At 44.0% G+C, this 27,186-nt stretch overlaps 1 protein-coding gene across 2 annotated transcripts; it reads right to left on the bottom strand.

Annotated features, from left to right (window-relative positions):
* Positions 1-300: 300 nt before the first annotated feature.
* KCNJ9 (potassium inwardly rectifying channel subfamily J member 9) lies at positions 301-25,319 on the bottom strand. Of its 2 annotated transcripts, none has more exons than XM_060758129.2 (3): positions 24,946-25,319; positions 8,541-9,513; positions 301-5,557 (listed from the first exon to the last, which is right to left on the bottom strand). In XM_060758129.2, exons 2-3 carry the CDS (start codon positions 9,475-9,477, stop codon positions 5,241-5,243), a joined length of 1,254 nt encoding a protein of 417 aa, XP_060614112.2. In that variant the 5' UTR covers positions 9,478-9,513; positions 24,946-25,319; the 3' UTR covers positions 301-5,240. The 2 variants fall into 2 exon arrangements, with proteins under 2 accessions (XP_060614112.2, XP_067328485.1); XM_067472384.1 differs by lacking the exon at positions 24,946-25,319 and adding an exon at positions 13,281-13,367.
* Between the last annotated feature and the right edge of the window lie 1,867 nt (positions 25,320-27,186).

Below are 27,186 nucleotides of genomic sequence, written 5' to 3'. Positions count from 1 at the left end.
TAAGGATTATTTCTGCGTTTGGTTTATTAAAATATTCCCACCCAAACCCAAGTAACGAAGGTGGAGGCATTACTTTTCACTCAATATTAATGCTTGGGTTCCTGTTGATTTGATTACCTTGGAGTCAATGGCCCTCCTGGGCATTCACCAAATGGTTGATGAATGCAATCCCTCATTCAATCCAGTTAGCCGGTCAATCTGGACTTGGCACCGGGACCATTGTCCTGTCTAAGTGACTAAGACGGATGGACTCTGGAAATGAGCCAAAGTAGGTTTCAGAGACACAGAACCAAGAGCAAGGAAAGTGGACCAAAATGCTTTATTCGTCAACTTAAATACAGAATTGTTGGGGACGGATTGAGAGGGGGAGAACAGGATCGGGCACATGCAAGTCTGGTGATGCCACTTGAGAAGATGCCAGCCAGCCGCTGGAGCCAGACCACCCTTCCGAAAAGTACCCTTTGGCTGGGGGGGATTCTGGGATTTGTAGTCCCAAAGCTGCAGTGGCAACGGGCAGGCAGGGATGGGTCTCCCAAGTCAGAGGAGGAGCGAGTCCGCGGTTTGGGTTTCTGTCCAAACTTGGAAGACGCTCTTGGAGCTGCTGGGTCCTGTCTCCCAATTAGATTTAGCTCACTTTGAGTAGAAAACTTGAAAGTTCATGGACACAGAATCCTGCGGCAAAGGGTCCTTTCTCACTACACTGATGGCCATCCCAGGATTCCTCTCTCTCTCTCCCCCTGCTAGTTTGTAAAGGACCAAGGCAAACTATTCATCTGGAATACTGTGTCCAATTCTGGGCACCCCAATTGAAGGGAGATGTTGACAACCTGGAATGTGTCCAGAGGAGGGTGACTCAAATGATCAAAGGTCTGGAGAACAAGCCCTATGAGGAGTGGCTTAAAGAGCTGGACATGTTTAGAGGCTGAGAGGAGACATGTTAGCCATGTATAAATATGTAAGGGGGTGTCATAGGGAGGAGGGAGTAACCTTGGAGACTAGGACGTGGAAAGGAGATTCCACCTGAACATTAGGAAGAACTTCCTAACTGTGAGAGCCGTTCAGCAGTGGAACTCTCTGCCCTGTAGTGTGGTATAGGCTCCTTCTTTGGAGGCTTTTAAGCAGAGGCTGGATGACTATCTGTCAGGGCTGCTTTGAATGTGATTTTCCTGCTTCTTGGCCGAATGGGGCTGGACTGGTTGGACCACAAGATCTCTTCCAACTCTGTGATTCTATTCCTTTGACATAATTCCCAATCATTTCAGGGAAGCAGCAAGAAAGTGTGTGCATGCGTGTGTGCATGAGAGAGCGAGAGAAAGAAAAATTAGGAATGCGTATGCGTGCATTTGTGGACATCCTAAGGGGCAACTTGGCAGAAAAAAGGCTAAGAGGCATCACAAATATGACAAGAACATGTTCCTTTGAGCCTTTGGTACCCCCTTGGCCAACATTTCTCATTTTGTAATACGAGGGATGTTCATTAAAGGCTTCCTCTGACCCACTTCTATTTATCATAGAATGCCAAAACTGCACATGTGTAATGATATAAGTCTCCATAGGTTACATGCCAATTGACAATTCAGATCGAAGAACGGTCTTGATTCTACAGGTGCTGAAGTGGTGTGAGTTTTGAGAATGGACCTAGTGGAATACGGAGCAGTCTTCAAGTTCCTATCCTTGAAAGTCTGCACACCAAAGGAGATGTTCGATGAGATGAAAGATTTATGGTGATGGTTCCCCATCATATCATGGAGTCAAGAACTGGCATCGTCCATTCCATTGTGGTTGAACTTTGCTGGAAACAGCTCCAATTCCAGGGTGACCCCACTCTGCTATTGATGAACACACCATCCTACAAGTGGAGGTCGCCATTTTGGAAAATCGCCGCATAACCATTTGCCACCAAGCCCAAAATGTCAAGATGAGTGTGGGGTCTGTGGAAAAAAATCACCCAAGACCATCTTCACCTGCAGAAGGTATCCGCTCATTGGGTGCTCACACCTTTCCAGAAGTAAGAACGAGTAAGTCTAAAGCTCTCCGGCTCTATTGACAACGATGTGGCATGGAAAGTGTTGTGGCTCAGCTGGAGCCCCAGGAAGAAGATGAGGGGTTTCAGATTCCTGAACATGTTCCTGTTGTTAATACTGAAGATGAGGAGTTTCAGTTTCCCATGGCAAGGGATGTTTTGGAAGAATGTTTCTGATCTTAGGGAAACTTCTTAGGTGCAGGTGGAGGAGGCGAGCTCTCAGCCTGCTGATTCTCAGGGTAATGAGTTATCCGACCTTGAAGGCTCTGCAGATTTAGATAGGGAGGATCGCTTGCAATTCAGGGTTTGCCGCAGTGCGAGGCTTGCTAACAAGAGAGAAGTTAGAGGTCAAAGGAATGTGTTCATGCTGGGAAAGTATATTAAACGAGCTGTTTGAAGTCAACACTTTGTCAGTGCAACTTCTGCAAACACCCTGGTAACTTCTCTGGATTGCCTTGGCTTTTGGGCAATGCTCTTGGCTTCTTGGGACTTTGTCTTGTTCTTGGCTCCTTGGGACTCTGTCATGCTGCCATGGACTCTTGTTTGATCAATGCATTTGGATTATGCTTCATGTTGTTTGCCATTGAAGTTTGGAAAGTTTGCCTTTGCATTTAAGACTCTGCTTTTGCCATTGAACTTTTGAAGCTTTGCTTTTATGTTAAAGACTTTGCTTTTTCTTCAATAAATTACAAAACCTTCAGCCTTGGTGTAGTTCTGAGCAAGGTGAAACTACCCTGAGTTGCAAACAGAAACCAGGAGGACTTTTTCCACAGACTGATCACACAGGAGGAAAGCTGGGTCCATCATGATGATCCTGAGACAAGTCCAGTGGATGCAATGGAAGCATCCTGACTCACCGCCTCCAAAGAAGGCACGTGCCCAACTCTCAGCAGGCAAGGTCATGCTCACTGTATTTTGGGACCAGTACAGAGTAGGACAGATGGATTTCCTAGCAAAGGGTGCAATGATCACTGGGGCAGATTAGGTTCACTGCTGCAGAAATTGCGGGAGGTCATCAAAACAAAGAGACAATGTGGCATGCTCACCAAAGGTGTCCGCCTTCTGCAAGACAATGCACTAGTTCACTGTTGGAGTTCAGCCTGTGATTGTGTTTCAGGATCAGGGTGCTTTGCATGTGGGGAATTATGTAAATGAGGTTCAGGAGGGCCACTAAAATGATCAAGGGAGTGGAGAACAAGCTCTATGAAGAGCGGCTTGAAGAGCTGGGCATGTTTAGCCTGAAGAAGAGCAGGCTGAGAGGAGATATGATAACAATGTATAAATATGTGAGAGGAAGTCACAGGGAGGAGGGAGCAAGCTTGTTTTCTGCTACCCTGGAGACTAGGATGCGGAACAATGACTTCAAACTACAAGAAAGGAGATTCCATCTGAACATTAGGAAGAACTTCCTGTGAGAGCCGTTCAGCAGTGGAACTCTCTGCCCCGGAGTGTGGTGGAGGCTCCTTCTTTGGAAGCTTTTAAGCAGAGGCTGGATGGCCATCTGTCAGGGGTGATTTGAATGCAATATTCCTGCTTCTTGTCAGGGGGTTGGACTGGATGGCCCATGAGATCTCTTCCAACTCTATGATTCTATGACACCTGTTCAAAGTGTAGTTTTCCATGAGAATGTTCCTACAGGGTATAGGGAAGATGATTTGCTCCCTGAATTGCTCCCAGAGAGTTCCCAGGATTTGGGGCTTCAAAACAACTCGGCACTTGCAGAAACTAATGAGCATATAGATAGGCAGGCAGAAATTAGTCAAAACAGACAGGTCGAGCAATGCCTTCGGCGTTCTGCCAGGCTCCGATAGAAAAAGATAAGGGCCACTCAAGGAAAGCAAAACCAGTTCCTGGGTGCTTGGAATGGCTTAATGAGAGGATAAAAGTTCCAAGCATGGGAAATATAGCCCCATGAAGCATCGTTTAGAATCCTGCTCAGTTCTCGTCCTCTTTTTATGGGAGCCTTGCTTGGAAGATTCATGCTTAAGGATTTCTTGTTACTTGGTTTGGCTTTTTGTCTCTTTGATTACATGCTCATGCCTTGGATCAGCGTTTCCTGGTTCTTTGGATTTTGTTAGAGAAGTGTGGACTTTGTTTTTGGACTTTGCTGAACTCTACCTTGGACGAATTTGTTCCTGCTTATCTTCTTACCTAATTGGATTTGCCTAGTCCTTTAAAGTATTTGCTACTTTTACTTATCTTCAGTAAAATGATTATTTTTCCCTACTCGACGTGTGGTGTTTTAAAGTCATAGGGTTATTCCTGTCCTGGAGTGCAACATCCACAACTCAACTGTTGCCCAAATGGAAGAAGCATTGACATTCTACTGCATCGCCATTATTCACCCAAACTCACACCATTTCACTTCCACCTCTTTCCAATAATGAAGTTATTTTTGAAGGGCAAGCATTTTTCAGGTGATGAGACTCTACTTTCCAAAGTCACAACGTGGCTTTTGGAGCAACCTGTTGACTTCTCCAAGCGAGGTGTTTACAGGATGGGAGAAGTGTGTGTCCCGAGGTGGCACCGATGGAGAGAAGGACTCATAACCGGGCCAAGTTTCATTGCTCTCCATCCTCAGGAAGTGGGTCAGGGGACATCTTTAATGAACACCCCTCATATGCCTCTCACTCTCTCTTCTTTTCTCCCCCAGCCTTTGAAACAGAACTCGGAAAAGTTCCTTGTACCCCAATACAGCGAATCTCAAACATCCTATTCTTCCGTCGCAAGACCCAACGTGATGTAGTATTTTGAATGTTGGACTCTGCTTTCTGGAAACCAGGGTCCAAATCCCCACTCGGCTTGTGCAAGTTGTACCTTCTCCGTCTTGGAGGAAGGCCAAAATCCTCCTCCTCCAAGAAAACCCTGCAATAGGGTCACCATAAATTGGAAACAAAGGCACACGACAACAATATATTCCTTAGCGATGGTTTGGCTCTTTTTTCACATTCCAATGTACCAATTTATTGCCAAAGTCCATGGCATTTCTCTCTCAACCCTTCTCTCTCTCTGTGTGCCTATGTTTTGTTTTCCCATACTATTTCTGGTTGCATAGGCTTCCAGAAATAGCACTCAATGGCCGTCCCTGCCATGTATCCGAAAGCACTCTTTGCTACTCTTTGCTTCTATTTACTCTTTGCTCTGGCCTACCTTCCCCTCCATTGGCATGACCCTTTGTGCCCTGTCTTGGATCTCTCTTGCCCCCTATTTGCCCCCATTACACCTTGGACTCGCTCTCTGGACTGGTGAGGTTTCCGTTCCTCTCCTTGTTCCCGTCTCCCCCCTTCTCGGTCCCTTCCTCCACTTTCTCATCCAGCTGGCTGGGAATGGACCAGTAGAGATGGGCGTCCATCCTGGCCGCGGCCTCAGACAGTTCCCGGGCGCTGCAGGTGGGCGTCGGGACCTCGAAGGTCAGGTGGAAGCTGTTGTAGTCCACCTCGTAGAAGCCGTCCTCCAAGGAGAGGACGGACATGAAGCGGTGGCCCCAGAGGACTTCGTCCACCAAGTAGGAGCTCCGGGCCTGGCAAGTCATCCCTGAAGAGAGAGAAAAGAGATGTTGAAAACACACCCGAAATTGCAGAAAATGGGCTGAAGACATGTTTCTTGAGTATTCGAAAACCCTGACAAGGAGAATCCTGGACTGATAAAAAAAATCATGTGGTTTACTGATTGTGATGAAAATACGTACTACGCATATTGGAAAATATATTGGATGTAACCATATGAGAAACAGGAATTAAAATATAAAGGCAAAGGTCTTTAGACATTGCACCCAGGGTACTGATCACCACTGGATTAGTACACATCAAATCAGATTAGTTCACAGCTATGTTGGCTTTTGTATTGGATCACGTGTTGGACACTTCCCAAATGTCTAGGACTATCTATATATATAAATCTGTAAGGGGTGTCCAACGGGACAGCAAAACTCAAAAAAAATCCCAACGAAAATTAACCAAAATTCCCATGCACCTACCACAACCCACAAGGTACAAACAAATTGAATCAAAATAAAAAACAACACAACAACACACTCACAAAACGACAAAACAACTGAGCATGCGCAATGGCGCAAAGTCCCCGGAGCGCGCACATGGACAAACGGCCAACGCACCCTCCGCACCTCCCTCCCCCCTCCGCTGAAGCCCCACCCACCCTCACCGAGGCCCCGCCTCTGCACTCCTCCTCCTCCTCCCATCCCCCTCCGCCAAAGCCCCGCCCACACCCACCGACGCCCCGCCCCCTCACTCCTCCTCCACCTCCTCCCACCCCCCTCCGCTGAAGCCCCGCCCACACCCACCGACGCCCCACCCATGCACTCCTCCTCCCACCCCCCTCCATTGTAGCTGCTGGGATTTATAGTTTACCTATAATCAAAGCATTCTGAACTCCACCAACAACGGAATTAAACCAAACGTGGCACACAGGACTCCCATGACCAACAGAAAGCACCAGAAGGGTTTGGTAAGCATTGGGAAGGAAGGAAGGAAGGAGGGAAGGCAGGAAAGAAAGAGGTACCGAAGGAAGCAAGAAGAGAAAGTAGAAAGGAAAGAAAAATAAAAGGAAGGAAAGGCAGGAAAGAGGTAAAGAAGGAAGGAAAAGAGGAAATAAAAAATGAAAGAAGGAAGGAAACATGGAGGGAAGAAAGAAGGCAAAGGAAGAAAGGGGGAGGGAATGAAGGAAAAAGAGAAGGATGAAACCAAGGAGCGAAAGAAGTAAAGAAAGAAAGAAAGAAAGAAAGAAAGAAAGAAAGAGGTAGAGAAGGAACAAAGGAGAGAAAGGGGGAGAAAAAGGGGGAAGGAATAGGTAGATACCCCTCTTTCATAATACTCCAGATATCTACCTCTACTTTGAAAAGAATTACTATAGGCCACAGCAACGCGTGGCAGGGTACAGCTAGTGTGATATATTGGCGGATAATGCGTGCAGATCTGAGTAGGGTGGCCTTTTGCAGCTGACAGATGGTAATTTTGTCAATGCCGATTGTGTTTAAGTGCAGGCCAAGGTCTTTGGGCACTGCACTCAGGGTACTGATCACCACTGGAACCTATTATTATTATTATTATTATTATTATTATTATTAGATACACAACAAGATTAGTACACATCATATCAGATTAGTTCACAGCTATGCTGGCTTTTGTATTGGATCACACGTTGGACACTTCCCAAATGTCTAGGACTATGTGATATATTGGCGGTTAATGCATGCAGATCTGAGTAGGGTGGCCTTTTGCAGCTGACAGGTGGTAATTTTGTCAGCGCCGCTTATGTTTAAGTGCAGGCCAAGGTCTTTAGGCACTGCACCCAGTGTGCCCATCACCACTGGGACCACCTATTATTATTATTATTATTATTAGATACACAACAAGATTAGTACGCATCAAATCAGATTAGTTCACAGCTATGCTGGCTTTTGTATTGGATCACGTGTTGGACACTTCCCAAATGTCTAGGACTATGTGATATATTGGCGGTTAATGCATGCAGATCTGAGTAGGGTGGCCTTTTGCAGCTGACAGGTGGTAATTTTGTCAGCGCCGATTGTGTTTAAGTGCAGGCCAAGGTCTTTAGGCACTGTACCCAGTGTACCGATGACCACTGGGACTTCTTCTTCTTCTTATTATTATTATTATTAGATACACAACAAGATTAGTACACATCAAATCAGATTAGTTCACAGCTATGCTGGCTTTTGTATTGGATCACACGTTGGACACTTCCCAAGTCTAGGACTATGTGATGTATCGGTGGATAATGCACGCAGATCCAAGTAGGGTGGCCTTTTGCAGTTGCCAGATGGTAATTATGTCAGTGATGATTGTTTTTAAGTGCAGGCCAAGGTCTTCAGGCACTGCACCCAGTGTGCCGATCACCACTGGGACCATCTTGACTATCTTGTGCCAGAGTCTTTGCAGTTCGATCTTTAAATTCTCGTATTGTGTTTTTCCAGTTGCTTAGTAATAATAATAATAATAATAATAATAATAAACTGCAAAGACTCTGGCACAAACCAGTAAAGGTGGTTCCATCTGCCAGCTGCAGAAAGCCACCTTACTGGGATCTGCACGCATTATTCGCCGATACATCACACAGTCCTAGACACTTGGGAAGTGTCCAACGTGTGGTCCAATTCAACAACCAGCAGAGTGATCTTGTCTGCTGTGGACTCGTCTTGTTGTGTTTCAAATAATAAGAATAATATCAATAATAATAATAATAATAATAATAATAATAATGAATCACACAGTCCTAGACACTTGGGAAGTTTCCGACGTGTGATCCAATACAACAGCCAGCAGAGTGATCTTGTCTGCTGTGGACTCGTCTTGTTGTGTTTCAAATAATAATAATAATAATAATAATAATAATAATAATAATACCCACTTTATCATTCCCAAAGGAGACATAAAAGCATTCGATATAATAGAGGAAACACCAGAGGGTTGTAGGTTCATATGTGAGTTTTTGTGTTGGTGGTGAAGTTCTTGATGCTTCCCACCAAACGTCAACCTACCTGTGGCCTCCACCATCCCTTCAAGGATGACCACGATCTCAAATTCGTCCTTCTGGAGCTGGTCCTTGGAGACCTCCCAGAAGGGGCTGTGCTCATTGATTTCGTGGCTGATGATGAGGGGCGAGACCAGGAAAAGCCGGTCATCGCCGGTCTCGAAGCCCACGTTGATGTCCGTCTGGTTGAGGGGGATGAACTCCCCTTCCTGGGTCTGCTTGGACTTGATCAGTTTGGCCCGGATTGAGGCCTCAACGATGTGGGAGTTGCGCAGGTCCCCCACCCGGAACATGAGGCAAAGCCGGTCATCCCGTAGCGAGATGACGGCATGGGTGGAGAAGACCAGCGTCTCGGCCCGCTTGTTGGGCTGGGAGATCTTGACAAACATGCAACCCACCATGAAGGCGTTGACCATGGAGCCCAAGATGGCCTGGAGAAGGAGCAGAATGATGCCCTCGGGGCACTTGTCCGTGATGACCCGGTGGCCGTAGCCGATGGTGGTTTCCGTCTCGATGGAGAAGAGGAAGGCCGAGACGAAGCCGTTGAGGTTGTTGACACAGGGCGTCCAGGCATCGTCTCCGAGGTGGTCAAGATCTCCACGACAGTAAGCAATGAACCACCAGATGAGTCCGAAGAAGAGCCAGGTGATGGCGTACGCCAGGACGAAAACGAGGAGGCTGAAACGCCACTTCAGGTCCACCAAGGTGGTGAAGATGTCGGTGAGGTAGCGGTAAGTCTCTCGGACGTTCCCGTGCTGGACGTTGCACTTGCCGTCCTTCTCCACGTACCGCTGCCGGCCCCGCTTCTTCTCGGCCTTCTCCGGCTCCTCGCCCAGGCGCCGTGCCAGGGCCGGCTTCAGCTGACGGGAAGGGGGGAGGGCCACTTTGGATTCGGACACCGGGGTCTCGGGGATGGCGGAGAAAGCCGAGTTCTCCTTCGCCATATTACCACCGGGGAGGCCAAAACAGCTCCTTCAAGGCTGCAAAGGAAGGAGAGAAACAGAGAGAGGGTTAACAGCAATGGAAGAAAATAATAATGACTCGAGGATTTAAAGATCGAGCTGCACAAGCCAGTCCAGGTGGTCCCAGTGGTGATCGGCACACTGGGTGAAGTGCCTCAAGTCCTTGGCCTGCACTTAAAAACAGTCGCCGCTGACAAAATTACCAACTGTCAGCTGGCAAAATAATAATGATTGGAGGATTTAAAGATCGAGCTGCACAAGCCAGTCAAGGTGGTCCCAGTGGTGACCGGCACACTGGGTGCAGTGCCTCAAGTCCTTGGCCTGCATTTAAAAATAATTGCCACTGACAAAATTACCGTTTGTCAGCTACCAAAATAATAATGATTGGAGGATTTAAAGATCGGGCTGCACAAGCCATCCAGGTGGTCCCAGTGGTGACCGGCACACTGGGTGCAGTGCCTCAAGTCCTTGGCCTGCACTTAAAAATAATTGCCACTGACAAAATTACCGTCTGTCAGCTGCCAAAATAATGATTTGAGGATTTAAAGATCGAGCTGCAAAGACTCTGGCACAAGCCAGTCAAGGTGGTCCCAGTGGTGATCGGCACACTGGGTGAAGTCCCTCAAGTCCTTGGCCTGCACTTAAAAACAATCGCCACTGACAAAAATTTGGAGGATTTAAAAATCGAGCTGTAAAGACTGCCACAAGCCAGTCAAGGTGGTCCCAGTGGTGATCGGCACACTGGGTGAGGTGCCTCAAGTCCTTGGCCTGCACTTAAAAACAATCGCCGCTGACAAAAATTACCATCTGTCAGCTGCAAAAATAATAATGATTTGAGGATTTAAAGATCGAGCTGCACAAGCCAGTCAAGGTGGTCCCAGTGGTGATCGGCACACTGGGTGCAGTGCCTGAAGACCTTGTCCTACACTTAAAAACAATCACCGCTGACAAAATTACCATCTGTGAGCTGCAATAATAATAAAAACAGCTCCTTCAAGGCTGCAAAGGAAGGAGGGAAACAGAGAGAGAGTTAACAGCAATGGAAGAAGCCCTTGTCTTCTCATCTCATCACACTCTCATATCTGCTCATAGAACTAGTCATAGAATAATAGAATAATAGAGTTGGAAGAGACCACATGAGCCATCTAGTCCTAACTTACTTACTTACTTACTTACTTACTTACGTGATCCCTTGTAGCCCGAGGATGAAGGTCCTCCAAGTGTATTGTCTTGGTGGTGGATACGTAGGTGGCTTTGGAGCCCTACTCTTGATCTGCATCTTCTCCCACAGTGAGGACATCTGTTTCCAGACAGAAGGTGGTCCTGGTCAGGGTTGGCTTGATGTGCCTTCCTCTTGGCACGTTTCTCCTTCTCGCCCTCCATTCTGCAGCACTGCTGGTCACAGCTGAACTCCAGCTGGAACACTCAAGGGCCAGGGCTTCCCAGTTCTTGGTGTCTATGCCACAGTTTTTGAGGTTGACTTTAAGCCCATCTTTCAATCTCTTTTCTTGTCCACCAACTTTCCATTTTCCGTTTTTGAGTTCGGAGTAGAGCAACTGCTTTGGGAGATGATGGTCGGGCATCCGGACAACGTGGCTGGTCCAGCAGAGTTGATGGCGGAGGACAATTGCTTCAATGCTGGTGGTCTTTGCTTTTCCAGCACCCTGACATTTGTCCGTCTGTCTTCCCAAGAGATTTGCAGGATTTTTTGGAGGCAACGCTGATGGAATCGTTCCAGGAGTTGCATATGACATCTGTAGACAGTCTACGTTTTGTAGGCATATAACAGGGTTGGCAGGACAATGGCTTTACAGACAAGCACCTTGGTATTCCTACAGATGTCCCAGTCCTTAAACACACTCTGCTTCATTCGGAAGAATGCTGCACTCGCAGAGCTCAGGTGGTGTATTTCAGTGTCATTTGGGAGTTGTAATTTCTGGGATTTATAGTTCACCTACAATCAAAGAACATTTTGAACTCCGCCAACTATGGAATTGAACAAAACTTGGCTCACAGGACTCCCATGACCAGAAGAAAATACTGAATGGGTTTGGTGGGCATTGGCCTTGAGTTTGGGAGTTGTAGTTCACCTACATCCAGAGAGCACTATGGACTCAAACTATGATGGATTTGGAACAAACTTGGCTTGAGTACTCAATATTTATTTATCGTGTCATCAGCAACCATTGTATTACAATTCTAACAGAGCAAAACAAACACACAGATTAAAAAGTACTCAATATGCTCAAATGTGAATACTGGTGGAGTTTGCGGAGAATAGACCTTGACATTTGGGAGTTGTAGTTTCTGGGACTTATAGTTCACCTACAATCAGAGACCATTCTGAATTCCACCAATGATTGAATTGAACCTGTCTTGGCACACAGAACTCCCATGACCAACAGAAAATACTGGAAGGGTTTGGTGGGCATTGACCTTGAGTTTGGGAGTTGTAGTTCACCTACATCCAGAGAGCACTGTGGACTCAAACAATGATGGATCTGGACCAAACTTGGCACGAGTACTCAATATGCCCAAATGTGAACACTGGTGGAGTTTGGGGAAAATAGAATCTTGACATTTGGGAGCTGTAGTTGCTGGGATTAATAGTTCAACTACAATCAAAAAGCATTCTGAACACCAACGATGGAATTGAATGAAACTTGGCACACAGAACTCTCACGACCAAGAGAAAATACTAGAAGGGTTTGTGGGCACTGACCTTGAGTTTGGGAGTTGTAGTTCACCTACATCCAGAGAGCACTGTGGACTCAAACAATGATGGATCTGGACCAAACTTGGCCATGAGTACTCAATATGCCCAAATCTGAAGACTGGTGGAGTTTGGGGAAAATAGGCCTTGAGTTGTAGAGTTTGGGAGTTGCAGTTCACTTACATCCAGAGAGCACTGTGGACTCAAACAATGATGGATCTGGAGCAAACTTGGCACGAGTACTCAATATGCCCAAATGTGAATACTGGTGGAGTTTGCGTAAAATAGGCCTTGCGTTGTAGAGTTTGGAAGTTGTAGTTGCTGGGATTTATAGTTCACTTACAATCAAAGAGCATTCTGAACCCCACCGACGATAGAATTGGGTCAAACTTCCCACACAAAACCCCCATGACCAATAGATAATACTGTGTTTTCTGGTTGTCTTTTTGCTTGTATTTTGTTTGTTAATCTTATGGTTATGTTGTTTTTACTCTGTATGTTTTGTGATGTTACTTGGGAACCGCTCTGAGTCCCCTCGGGGAGATGGAGCGGTATGTAAATAAAGTATTATTATTATTATTATTATTATTATTATTATTATTATTCCTCTCGTGACCCCCAGGTTGAGAAACGCTGCTGTAAAGCGCAAACATTGAGAAATAAAGAGACCTATGAGCGTTATGTCTCTGCCGAGGGATGCTTTTGCAAGCAGACCTGTGCCAGTCTTGCAATTTCCCTTGCTCTCAGCCCCACCTGAGCCCACGCACGAGGCTGCAAAGGGAGAGGTGGGGAGGGCATCTCCGTGTTGCAAAAATATTGGGATTATTCATCTCTCCTTGGGAGGTAAACACACTGCGGGTGGGTGAGGAACCAGGCCTTGCCAATGCTGCAGTTGGCACCTTATCTCACAGAGAAAGGGAGGGAGAAGGATGAGAATGATCTGTGTTGGGATGCTGTGATGAACACCTTCCCAGAGCAGACATTAGAGGTCGAAGACAGGCGTGTGCAAACCAACCGACCTTCCAGGTAAAAAGACACCGAGAAACAAAAACAAGGTATTTAAGTAACTCACCGTTATATAGCCAGGAAATACAAGGAGAGGTTGCGGAAAGTCCCTTTGCATTTTAGGGATGCTGGCAGAGGGACGTCGGAACTTGTCCTCCAAAAAAATGGAACTTTTCCAAGCTCTGTGTCTTGGAGAGGTTGGGATATTTAAAGAGAGGATGGATTAAATACATTAACCATTTCATCCTCGCATGCAGGGAAGAACGACTACAGCAATGCTCTGCCACTGCCAGAAAAAACAAGAAGATATTTGTATATCCTGAAGTTTTGCAGGAAAATATATAATAATAATAAGCTTACATAATAATAATAATAATAATAATAATAATAATAATAATACAAGGATTTAAAGATCGAACTGGAAAGACTCTGGCACTGCACCAGTCAAGGTGGTCCCAGTGGACCACCTTGACTGGTGCAGTGCCTAAAGACCTTGGCCTGCACTTAAAAACAATTGATGCTGGCAAAATGACCATCTGTCAGCTGCAAAAGGCCACCCTACTCGGATCTGCACGCATTATTGGCCAATACATCACACAGTCCTAGACACTTGTCTGACTTGTCACCCAATTCAAAAGCCAGTATAGTGGTCTTGTCTGCAGCGTACCAATCTTGTTGTGTATCAAATACTAGGGTGGCCTTTTGCAGCTGGCAGATGGTTATTTTGTCAGTGCCAGTTGTTTTTAAGTGCAGGCCAAGGTCTTTAGGCACTGCACCCAGTGTGCCCATCACCACTGGGACCACCTTGCCTGGCTTGTGCCACAGTCTATTATTATATTTATATTTCTAGTTATTATTGTTATTATTATAATAACAATAATAACTAGAAATATAAATATAATAAGTGCAGGCCAAGGTCTTTAGGCACTGTACCAGTCAAGGTGGTCCACTGGGACCACCTTTACTGGCTTGTGCCAGAGTCTTATATTTATATTTCTAGTTATTATTGTTATTATTATTATAATAACAATAATAACTAGAAATATAAATATAATAATAGACTCTGGCACAAGCCAGGCAAGGTGGTCCCAGTGGTGATGGGCACACTGGGTGCAGTGCCTAAAGACCTTGGCCTGCACTTAAAAACAACTGGCACTGACAAAATAACCATCTGCCAGCTGCAAAAGGCCACCCTAGTCGGATCAGCACACATTATTTGCCGATACATCACACAGTCCCAGACACTTGGGAAGTGTCCGACATGTGATCCAATACAAAAGCCAGCAGAGTGATCTTGTTTGCTGTGGACTCATCTTGTTGTGCATCAAATAATACTACTAAAGGTGGTCCCAGAAGTGATGGGCACACTGGGTGCAGTGCCTACAAACCTTGGCCTGCACTTAAAAACAATCATCGTTGACAAAATTACCAACTGCCAGCTGCAAAAGGCCGTCCTACTGGGATCTGCACACATTATTTGCCCACACACAGTCCGAGACCCTTGGGAAGTGATCCAATACAACACAGTGATTTTGTTTGCTGTGTACTAATCTTGTCGTTTATATTTCCATCATGTGACGCTGAGTTCAGGTTCTCCTCCATTTGTCTTAGCATCATGGCACAAAAATCTACCTATTTCTCTTCTTCGTCTCGCAGTCCTAGAATACTGCAGAATTGAACCATCCAAACAATAAAAACCCATCAATTCACCTTGGGGGTGAATGATTATGCCATCACCGCTCAAGCAGGGAGCTTTGAGATGGTTGAACAGAAGCTCTCCGAAGCTCTAGGTGCTCTTACTGCCTATTACAAGGAAAACCAGAAGAGACATAGAGTTTCATCTATGCTGATGATCATGTCATCACCACTCAAGCAGGGAGCTTTGAGATGGTTGAACAGAAGCTCTCTGAAGCTCTAAATGCTCTTCCTGCCTATTACAGGGAAGACCACCTGATCCCTAATCCATCTAAAACACAGACATGTGCATTTCACCTTAAGAACAGACAAGCATCCCGAGCTCTGAGGATCACCTGGGAAGGAATCCCACTGGAGCATTGCAGCACACCCAAATACCTGGGAGTCACTCTGGACCGTGCTATGACCTACAAGAAGCACTGCCTGAACATCAAGCAAAAAGTGGGTGCTAGAAACAATATCCTACGAAAACTGACTGGCACAACCTGGGGATCACAACCAGACACAGTGAAGACATCTGCCCTTGCGCTATGCTACTCTGCTGCTGAGTATGCATGCCCAGTGTGGAACACATCTCACCATGCTAAAACAGTGGATGTGGCTCTGAATGAGACATGCCGCATTATCAAGGGGTGTCTGCGCCCTACACCACTGGAGAAATTACACTGTCTAGCTGGTATTCTGCCGCCTGACATCTGTCGGGAAGTAGCAGCCAGCTCATCTTTTGTTTGGGCATCAGCCAGCAAGTCAATGACTTAAATCAAGAAATAGTTTTCTAAGATCTACAGAGACACTCACTGGAACACCTCAGCAAGCAAGAGTCCAAAAGTGGCAGGCTCAAACCCAAAACCTCAACCAATGGCTGATACCAAATGAGAGACACACAGAAAACTGGGTGACTTGGAAGGCGCTGAACAGACTGCGCTCTGGCACCACGAGATGCAAAGCCAACCTTAAGAAATGGGGCCACAAAGTGGAATCCACGACATGCGAGTGTGGAGAAGAGCAAACCACTGACCACCTGCTGCAATGCAACCACATGCACAATGGAGGACCTTCTTGTGGCAACACCAGAGGCACTCCAAGTGGCCAGATACTGGTCAAAGGACATTGAATCAACTACCAAGCTTGCAAACTCTGTGTCTTTTGTATGTTTGTTTGTTTGTTCTGTCAAAAATGTAATACAACTGTTTGGTTGCCTGGCACGATACATAAAAAAAATATCCTGGGGGTGACTTCTCAGATGAGAAGAATCACCTTCTCTCCTCCGGGCAATCCAGCAACATCTGCTAGACTTCTCAGCAGAAAAGCTTTGCTCATTTCAATGATAGATCACCAACCAATTAGCGTTGTGAGTGCAATTTTAAAAATAGAACGTTGCTTAATTAGAGCCGCCATCTGGGTCTCTCTTTCCAGCGCTGCCCACTTCTCCTTGCAGCTTTCCTTTGCAGGAGGAGATAATTCCTTGGGTTGGAGTCTGGAAAATCCCAGGCTAGCGTTGGAGTGTGATCGTGAGAGAAGCTGAAGAGAGGAATAAGAGGTTGGCTGACACAGGATTTTATCATTCTCCGAGCAGCCTTTCTCGGCCTTTCGGAAATTACACGCAATGCTACGAATCCAGGGCTCTTTGCTTTAATCCTTTTTCACGGCATGGAGACTTTGGGGAGAAGGCCTCATCTGTTTGGAGGAGGATAAGGACCCTACAGATCTTGTTGGATCTTGGAAACTAACCAGCGTCAAAGACTCAACTGCAGAAGAAGAAGAACTTTATTTTTCGACCCCACCTCCATCTACCGAAGGGACTCGGGGCAGCCAAGCCGAGGCAAAAATACAATTTAAAACAGAACAATAACAAATTAAAACAACATAAAACAGCATAATAAACAAGCATCTGGCAACAGCAGACTAATTTTGGAGGGCGATGGGGGAAGGAGGCCACTATGTGAACTAATTAGAGGGTAAAGTGGGTCAATAAGGTGGATAGAAACGTATAATAGAACAGGAAATACTATTTTGAATAGCCTATTACAATTTTTCATGGAAGGACAGAACTATGACAACTAAAGTGAAATTTTGTGATTTGCAAGAGAACTGGCCTCAATTTGTGCTTCTTCCTTGGCCTGTAGTATGGAAACAGAGCAATTAAACAGGACCAATTCAGCTTAACTTAAATATATATATATTAACTAGCCGTCCCCTGCCACGTTGCTGTGGCCCACATGGGGGTTCTGTGTGGTAGGTTTGGCCCAATTCTATCGTTGGTGAGGTTCAGAATGCTCTGTGATTGTAGGTGAACTATAAATCCCAGCAACTACAACTCCCAAATGTCAAGATTCTATTTTCCCCAAACTCCACCAGTGTTCACATTTGGGCATATTGAGTATTCGTGTAGAGTTTGGTCCAGATCCATCATTGTTTGAGTCCACAGTGATCTCTTTGGTGTCAATTCGTCCAGTGGTTTTTGAGTTCTGTTAATCCCACAAATGAACATTACCTTTTTATTTATATAGATATTGTACTACAACATTATATTGTAATATTACATGTAATATAAAATATACAGCGGCGGCTCGTCCATTACGCAAAGTAAGCGGTCGCAGAACCCTCTTTTTTTGCCAGGGGTGCAGAGGCGCCTCTGTAAATGCCCCTCGACCGCCACTTGAGGAGCGCCCCCTCAGCTCACAACAGCCCTAGCAGTCCAGGGGTGCCTCGGCTTTCTTGCCTCGCTACTGGGTGATCCTCTTCCCAAAGGGGCCGGGCTCTTGAGCCTCGCCTAGCCCCTCTCGTTCCTGCTCCATCCGGCCACCAGGTGTGCGAGCAGAGCCAGCGCTCAACTGTTCTCTGCGTTAGATCCCTTCCCCATGACCGGCTGCCTTTCCCGATCCCCTGGTGCTCCACCCGCCTTCTCTCCTCTCCCAAATCCACGGGTGGGCCAAGGGGCGGAGCTGGCGCGCCTGGCCTGCTTCGGGTCTGGAGGCGTGTCTGAAGACCCCAGCATGCGCACCAAAAGTCGCCTCTTCTCCTGATTTTCTCTTCAGCCATTGGGACCAAGAGGGAGGGGGAGAGAGAGAGAGAGAGAGAGAGAGAGAGCCCCTCCGGCTGGAGGTATCTCCCACCTCCGCTCCCTCCTTTGTTTTTGCGCCTACCTTCAGGAAAGGTGGGCATCTCCACCTCTGTCTCTCTCTCTCTCTCTTGGTCCCAATGGCTGAGGAGAAAGTCAGGAGAAGAGGTGACTTTTGGTGCACACGCCGGGGTCTTCAGGCACGCCTCCGGACCCAAAGCGGGCCAGGCAAGGGAGCAAATGCTGCAAGTGTAGTTACTAGGATGTATAGTTCACCTATAATCAAAGAGCATTCTGAACTCCACCAATGATGGAATTGAACCTAATATGGCACACAGAACTCCCACGACAGACAGAAAATATATATCAATGATGGGTTGGGGGGGGGGGGGGGTGCCAAAATACTGTTTGCTTACCGTTGAAAATTATCTAGGGCCGCCTCTGAAAATATATAATTATGATATCACATTATTATTATTAGCATTATATTGTATTACATTATAATATTATAAATATATGTATATACAATATATTACATTATACATTTAATATAATGTATATTTAATATTATATAATAATATATAATATATAACTATATAATACATTTAATATAATATAATTATATATAATATTTAATACATTTAATATTATTTATTATTTATTTATTTCACAGTTTTGTATACCGAGCTTCTCAACCTCGTTGAGGGACTCAGCCCGGTTTACAGCCATAAAAACATATACATTCATTAAAATATCATATATCACAAATTACAAAACAACTTTAAAAACACTAAATATAAAACTATATAATACATTTAATATTATATAATAATATAATATATTGTATTATATTATTAGCATAGCACAGGAGACAAGGTGGAACTGTCCCCTGGTTCTCTCTCTCTTCACTCTGACTCTTTTCTTGGAGCCAAACTACATTGGAGTTTTTGGCAGATGGGGTCTGGCATCAAACCTGCAAAAGTGGGAACAGATGCCCACTAGCAATGCCAACCTTTTGGTTTGCCCCCTTGGCTGACCCACAACCAACAAAGCCACCGGGCGCAGGAGTTGCAAAGGCCTTTTTGCATCTCCAAATCCATCTCCTTTCCACTGCATCCTTTCGGGTTGCTCTCCAAGGTGCTGAAGCCTCACCTGCCATTGCAGGTTTTGGAGCGGCTTCTCCTTGCCAGCTGAATCCTGTTTCCTGCCGGCTGAGCAGGAAAGCTTGGCACCGAGGCCCAAACCAGGCCTGGCATGGAGCACATTCAAATGCTTTCGTATTTTTCGTATCTCTGGGGGACGAAACAGCCGGGCCTCTCTACACAGGCCCCTTGGGGTGATCTCCGAGCAAAACAGAAAGGTTTTGCAGCAGATTCTTGGAAAAGCTTCGAAGCCCAGAAATAACAGAGAGGAAGATTTCCTGGGCTCTTCCCTTTTGCCCCAGTTGGCACGTTGACCCTCTTAAATCTCCCATTTGGGAATGAACTAGATCTTATGCTGTGTAGCCTCCAAAACCGAAACAAGCTCATCAGCGTCCAAGTTAAATGGTAGCATTGAAAAGATAAATAGGAATATTTTTTATTTATTTATTTACGACATTTATATGCCGCCTTTCTCACCCCGAAGGGGACTCAGAGTGGCTTACAAGATATATATACATACAATATATTATATTATTAGCATAGTACAATATCAGTTTTAAATATTTCTATATTATACTACACCAATTATATTGTAATATTATTAGTAATATTACATGTAATATAAATATATAATTGCAATATCATATTATTATTATTATTATTATTATTATTATTATTATTATGGACTATTTATTGTTGTCGTTGTTGTTTTATTGCTGTATTTGGGCTCAGCCTCTTGTAAGCCGCACCGAGTCCTGCAGGAGATGGTAGGTAAAGGTAAAGGTAGTCCCCTGACATTAAGTCCAGTCATGTCTGACTCTGGGGTGTGGTGCTCATCTCCATTTCTAAGCTGAAGAGCCAGCGTTGTCCGTAGACACCTCCAAGGTCATGTGGCCGGCATGACTGCATGGAGCACCGTTACCTTCCCGCCGGAGCGGTACCTATTGATCTACTCACATTTGCATGTTTTCGAACTGCTAGGTTGGCAGAAGCTAGGGCTGACAGCGGAAGCTCATGCCGCTCCCCGGGATTGAACCTGCGACCTTTCGATCAACAAGCTCAGCAGCTCAGTGCTTTAACCCACTGTGCCACCGGGGTATAAATAAAGGATTATTATTATTATTATTATTATTATTATTATTATTACCCCAGAGCATTAGCAACCTGTCTTTATCATGGGCCAGATCTTTGGGGGGAATCCATTTAGGCCAGTGTTAATATTCCATAGCAGTGATTCCCAACCTTCCTAATGCCGCAGTCCCTTAATACAGGTCCTCATGTTGTGTTGGCCCCCAACCATAACATTATTTTCGTTACTACTTCATAACTCTAATTTTGCTATTGTTATGAATCGTCATGTAAATATCTGATATGCAGGGTATATTTTTATTCACTGGACCAAATTTGGCACAAATATTCAATACACCCAAATTTGAATACTGGTGGGATTAGGGGGAGGGATTGATTTTGTTGTTTGGGAGTTGTAGTTGCTGGGATTTATAGTTCATCTACAATCAAAGCGCATTTGAACTCCACCAACGATGGACTTGAACCAAACTTGGCATACAGAACCACCATGACCAACAGAAAATACTGGAAGGGTTTACTGGGCAGTGTCCTTTGGTTTTGGAGTTGTAGTTCACCTACATCCAGAGATCATTGTGGACTCAAACAAAGTTTGGGGAAAATAGACCTTGCTGTTTGGGAGTTGTAGTTGCTGGAATTTATAGTTCACCTACAATCAAAGAGCATTCTGAACTCCGCCAATGATAGCATTGAACCAAACTTGTCACACAGGACTCCCATGACCAACATAAAATACTAGAAGGGTTTAGTGAGCATTGACCATGAGTTTGGGAGTTGTAGTTCACCTACATTGTTTTGGACTAAAAACAATGATGGATTAGGACCAAAGTTGGCACAAATACTCAATATGCTCAAATGTGAATTCTGGTAGAGTTTGGGGAAAATATACCTTGCCATTTGGGAGTTGTAGTCGCTGGGATTTATAGTTCAGCTACAATCAAAGAGCATTCCGTACCCCACCAATGATAGTATTGGGCCAAACTTCCCACACAGAATTTCCATGACCAACAGAAAATGCTGTGGGTTGTTGTAGGTTTTTTGGGCTAAATGGCTATGTTCTAGAAGCATTCTCTCCTGATGTTTTGCCTGCATCTATGGCAAGCATCCCCAGAGGTTGTGAGGCCCTCACAACCTCTGAGGATGCTTGCCATAGATGCAGGCAAAATGTCAGGAGAGAATGCTTCTAGAACATAGCCATATAGCCCGAAAAACCTACAACAACACAGTGATTCCAGCCATGAAAGCCTTTGACAATACAGTAAATGTTGTGTTTTCTGATGGTCTTTGGCAACCCCTCTGACACCCCCTCGTGACCCCTCCAAGGTCCCAACCCTCAGGTTGAGAAACACTGTTTTATAGTTTCCAAAGGCTTTGATTTTTGCCCACGACTTCTTTCTTTTTCCTTCCTTCCTTCCCTTCCTTCCTTCCTCCTTTCCATTCCTTCCCTTCCCCTTCCCTTCCCTTCCCTTTCCCTTCCTTCCTTCCCTCCTTTCTTTTTTCTCTGTGACTACTTTGCAGGGTTGTTTTTGTGGACACATAACAAAATTCTGAGATATATTTCCCCAGAAAATAATTCTCCCCACTATGGATCTTTTGACCTCCCTAAGGAGGCATCTACACTGTAGAATGAATCCAGTTTAACACCTCTTTAACTGCCATGACTTAATGTGGTCATGGTTTTGTCAGCCGTCCCTCCCCAAGAGTGCTGGTGTCTCACTGAATTATAACTCTCAAGATCCCATTGCACCGAGCCTTAGCAGTCCATGTGGTGTCAAACTGGATTAATTCAATAGTGCAGATGCATCCTTAGATATGTAAGCCATGGTTTTGATACTTTTCAGTGCAAATCCCAGATCCCCAATGATGAGAGACTGAAGGAGAGAGAGAATGGGGGAGAATGAGAAAGAATGAAGAGAAATTGAGAGAGGGAGGATGAGAGAGAATGAGTGAGAGAAAGAATGAAAGGAGGAGATAGAAATTGAATGAAAAATAGAGAATGTTTGAGAGAAAGAGAGGCTGAAGGAAGGAGAGAATGTGTGAGAAGTAGAAAGAATGAAGAAAAATGAGTGAATGAGAAAGAGACAGAATGAGTGAAAGATAATGAGAAATAATGAAGAGAATTAAGAGAAAATGGAAAAGAATGAAAGAGAGAGAATGAGGGAGAGAAAGAATGAAAGAAGGTGAAAGAATGAAAAAGAGAGAATGTGTGAGAGAAAGAGAGAATGAAGGAGAGAAAGAATGAAGGAAAGAAAGAGAGAGAGAGAGAGAAACATGGGAGAGAGAACGAGAAAGAGAAAATGAGGGAGAGAAATGGAAAGGGAATGAAAAAGAGAGAATGTGAGAGAAAGAGAGACTGAAGAATTGAGAATGAGTGAAAGATAATGAGAAAGAATGAGAAAGAGAGAATGAGGGAGAGAAAGTATGAAAAAGGTGAAAGGAGAATGAAAAAGAGAGAATGTGTGAGAGAGAGAATGAAGGAGAGAAAGAATGAAGAGAAATGAGATAGAGAATGAAAGAGAGAGAATGAGGGAGATAAAGGATGAAAGAAGGTGAAAGATGAACGAAACAGAATGTGTGAGAGAAAAAGAGACTGAAGGAGAGAGAAAATGACTGAGAGATAATGAGAAAGAAAGAAGGGAAAGAAGGGAAATGAGATAGACAATGGGAATGAAAGAGAGAGAATGAGAAAGAGAAAATGAGGGAGAGAAAGAAAGACTAAAGGATGGAGTGAATGAGAGCAAATGAGAGAGAAGGAAAGAAGGAAAGAGAAGAATGAAACAGAGAAAGAGAGAATGAAGGAGAGAGAGGAGAAAGAATGCAGGAAAGAGAAAATGAGAGCGAGAGAGAACGAGAGGGAGAAAGAATGAAAAAGAGAGAATGTGGGAGAGAAGGGGAGACTGAAAGAGAGAGAGAACAACTGAGAGATAATGAGAAAGAATGAAAGAAAATGAGAAAGAGAGACTGACGGAGAGAGAGAATGAGGGAGAATGAGAGAGAGAGTGAAAGAAGGAAAGATAAGGGGAATGAAACAGAGAAAGAGAGAATGAAGGAGAGAGAGGAGAAAGAATGAAGTAAAGAGAAAATGAGAGAGAGTGAGGGGGAGAGAAAGAACTAAGAAGGAGAAAGGAAAAGAGAGAATGTGTGAGAAAGAATGAAGGAGAGAGAGAATGAGAAAGAATGGAGGAAAGAAAATGAGAGAGACAGAATGAGAAACTAGGAGAGAGAAAGAGGGAAATGAGGGAGAGAAAATGGAGAGAATGTTTGAGAGAAAGAGACTGAAGGAGAGATAATAAGAAAGAATGAAGAGAAAATGAAAGAATGAGAAAGAGAGATTGAAGGAGAAAGAGAATGAGCGAAAATGAGAGAGAGAAGCAAAGAAGGAAAGAGAAGGTGAATGAAATACAGAGAGAATGAAGGGGAGAGAGAAGGAGAAGGAATGACGGAAAGAGAAAATGAGAGCGAGAGAGAATGAGGGAGAGAAAGAATGAAAGAAGGGGAAAGAATGAAAAAGAGAGACTGAAGGAGAGAGAGAACGACTGAGAAATAAAGAGAAAGAATGAGGGAGTGAAAGGGTCTAAAGGAGGGAATGAATGAGGGAGGATTAGAAGAAAAGAAAGAGAAGGATGAAACAGAGAAAGAGAATGAAGGAGAGAGAGAAGGAGAAAGAATGAAGGCAAGAGAAACTGAGAGTGAGAGAGAATGAGGGGGAGAGAAAGAACGAAAAGAGAATGTGTGAGAGAAAGAGAGACTGAAGGAGAGAGAGAATGACTGAGAGATAATGAGAAAGAGAGAATGAAGGAGTGAAAGAGACTAAAGGAGGGAGGATGAGAGAGACAATGATAGAAAGAAAGAGAAGAATGAAACAGAGAAAGAGAGAATGAAGAAGTGAGAGAAGGAGAAGGAATGAAGGAGAGAGAAAATGAGAGATAATGAGAAAATCATGAAGAGAAAATGAGAGAGAGAATGAGAAAGACTAAAGGAGAGGAAGAATGAGAGAGAGAAGGAAAGAGAAGGAGAATGAAACAGAGAAAGAGGGAATGAAGAAGTGAGAGAAGGAGAAGGAATGAAGGAGAGAGAAAATGAGAGATAATGAGAAAAGAATGAAGAGAAAATGAGAGAGAGAATGAGAAAGAGAGACTAAAGGAGAGGAAGAATGAGAAAGAAGGAAAGAGAAGGAGAATGAAACAGAGAAAGAGGGAATGAAGAAGTGAGAGAAGGAGAAGGAATGAAGGAGAGAGAAAATGAGAGCGAGAGAGAAAGAACGAAAGAAGGAGAATGTGTGAGAGAAAGAGAGACTGAAGGAGAGAGAGAATGAATGAGAAAAAAATGGAGAGGAAGAGAAGATGATGCCAAAGGGCAAGAGCAGGAGAGGAAAAGGAGAAACAGGGAAAATCAAGGAAAGAGAGAATGACAGAGAGAGAAAGAGTGAGAAAGAATGAAGAAGGGAGAAAGAGAGAAAGGGAGTAAATGAATGAGAGAGAGGATTGGATTCATAGAATCATGAAACCACAGAGCTGGGCCAGAATGAAAGAGGGAAGGAGAAAATGAGAGAAAAGAGGGGGCTGTTAAGACAGGATATCTATCCCTCTTGTCAATTAAACTTGGGGGGGTGAAGCAAGGGGCCTTTCTTCTCCCCAAATGCACACCCCAAAGCCCCCTCCTCCAAGGCGGACCCTGGTGGGAACCCATTTCCCTCTCCCCCCCCCCCCCCCAGCATCTTCTTGCCTTTGGGCAGGCGCTGTCCTCACCTGCTGGTGCTGAAACCCTCTGGCCTGCTCGCTCTTCCCTTCTTCTCCTGCCTCCTCCGCAGGGCTGTTGTTGATGCCGCTTAGGCTGTTGATGCTTCCTCTGGGGCCCCATTTCCTCCAGGCCCCCCATTGGCCTGGGTCTCCCCACTGTCCCCCTTTCCCCCTTCCAAAGCAAGCCAGAGCCTCCCTCTCCCCTCCCAGACTGGCTGCCTAAATTTAGCCTCGCCAGAGCCTCTCCTGGCCTCCCTCCCTCCTGGATGTGTCACTTCTCTCTCTTTGCCTGCCTCCCGTCGCCATGGCAACCGCTCTGGACCACCTCTGGGATGGGATGCTCCGGTAAGGAAGGAGCAAGGACTACCCCCCCCCCCCAAAGCAAATGCACATGCGCACTAGGCCCCACTCCCCTCCACATCTCTTCCAAGCTGCTTTTAGGGGGCAATATAGGGAGACACCATCATCATTAGTATCCCACCTTACTCCCATATTATTATTATTATTATTATTATTATTATTATTATTAACTTTATTTGTACCCCGCTAGCATCTCCCAGAGGATTCGATGCGGCTTACAAAGGCCGAGGCCTCATAACACAACATAACAATACAACAATTAAAGCAATATTAAACAATACATCAACAATAAACAATACATGTGGGAATCTGGGGGTGTTGGCATCATATGTCCAAGGAATGCAAGCTGATTGGAGGAGGTGAAATAGAAAGACATTATTATTTTGATTATCATCACCATTGTTATTAATTGCTCTTGCTATTATTATTATTATATTTCCATCGCACCTTTCTCTCATTGATGGCATTCCAAGGTTGGAGGTGAAATAAAATATATTATTATTATTATTGGAGGTGAAATAGAAAGATATTATTATTATTATTATTATTATTATTATTATTATTGGAGATGCAATAGAAAGATATTATTATTATTATTATTATTATTATTATTATTATTGGAGGTGAAATGGAAAGATATTATTATTATTATTATTATTATTATTATTATTAATTGCTCTTGCTATTATTATTATTTCATTTTCCATCTCACCTTTCTCCAATTAATGGCACTAAAGGGTTGGAGGTGAAATAGAAAGATATTATTATTATTATTATTATTATTATTATTGGAACAGTATCTCTTTATCATCATTATTATCATTAATTACTCTTGCTATTATTATTATTATTATTATTATTATTATTATTATTATTTCATTTCCATCACGCTTTTCTCCCATTGATGGCACTCAAGGTTTGGAGGTGAAATAGAAAGAAGTTGTTGTTGTTGTTATTATTATTATTATTATTATTATTGGAACAGTACCTCCTTATCATTATTATTAATTGCTCTTGCTATTATTATTATTTCATTTCCATCTCACCTTTCTCCCATTGATGGCACTCAAGGGTTGGAGGTGAAATAGAAAGATATTATTATTATTATTATTATTATTATTATTGGAACAGTACCTCCTTATATTATTATTATTATTATTAATTACTCTTGCTATTATTATTATTATTATTATTTCATTTCCATCACGCTTTTCTCTCATTGATGGCACTCAAGGGTTGGAGGTGAAAAAGACATTATTATTACTATTATTATTGGAACAGAACCACCTTATCATTATTATTAATTGCTCTTACTAATTACTAATTATTAATTGCTCTGGCTGGTTAACGGAGATTAAAAAGGAAAGCATTATTATTATTATTATTATTATTATTATTATTATTTGTAACACAACAAGATGAGTCCATAGTAGACAAGATCATTCTGCTGGCTGTTGAATTGGATCACACGTCAGACACTTCCCAAGTGTCTAGGACTGTCTGATGTATCAGTGAATAATGTGTGCAGATCCCAGTAAGGTGGCCTTCTGCAGCTGGCAGATGGTCATCTTGTCAGCATTGATTGTTTTTAAGTGCAGGCCAAGGTCTTTAGGCACTGCACCAGTCAAGGTGGTCCACTGGGACCACCTTGACTGGCTTGTGCCAGAGTCTTTGCAGTTCGATCTTTAAATCCTATTACTATTATTATTACTATTTCTTCTTCTTCTTCTTCTTCTTATTATTATTATTATTATTTGCTCTTGCTATTATTATTTCATTTTCCACCTCACCTTTCTTCCACAACCAATGCAGGCTGTGTGGAGGTAAAATAAAACAACATTATTATTATTATTATCATTATCATCATCATCATCATCATCATCATCATCA

This window comes from Anolis sagrei, chromosome 12, assembly GCF_037176765.1.
Source record: "Anolis sagrei isolate rAnoSag1 chromosome 12, rAnoSag1.mat, whole genome shotgun sequence".
In the NCBI taxonomy this organism is placed as follows: domain Eukaryota; kingdom Metazoa; phylum Chordata; class Lepidosauria; order Squamata; family Dactyloidae; genus Anolis; species Anolis sagrei.
This window is presented reverse-complemented; position numbering and strand designations above follow the sequence as displayed.

Coding starts and splice junctions, on each gene's coding strand:
- KCNJ9 (XM_060758129.2), bottom strand. CDS start 9,477: ATGGCGAAGGAGAACTCGGCTTTCTCCGCCATCCCCGAGACCCCGGTG. Junction 5,558..8,540: donor AGGGATGGTGGAGGCCACAG/GTAGGTTGACGT, acceptor CTCTCTCTTCAG/GGATGACTTGCCAGGCCCGG.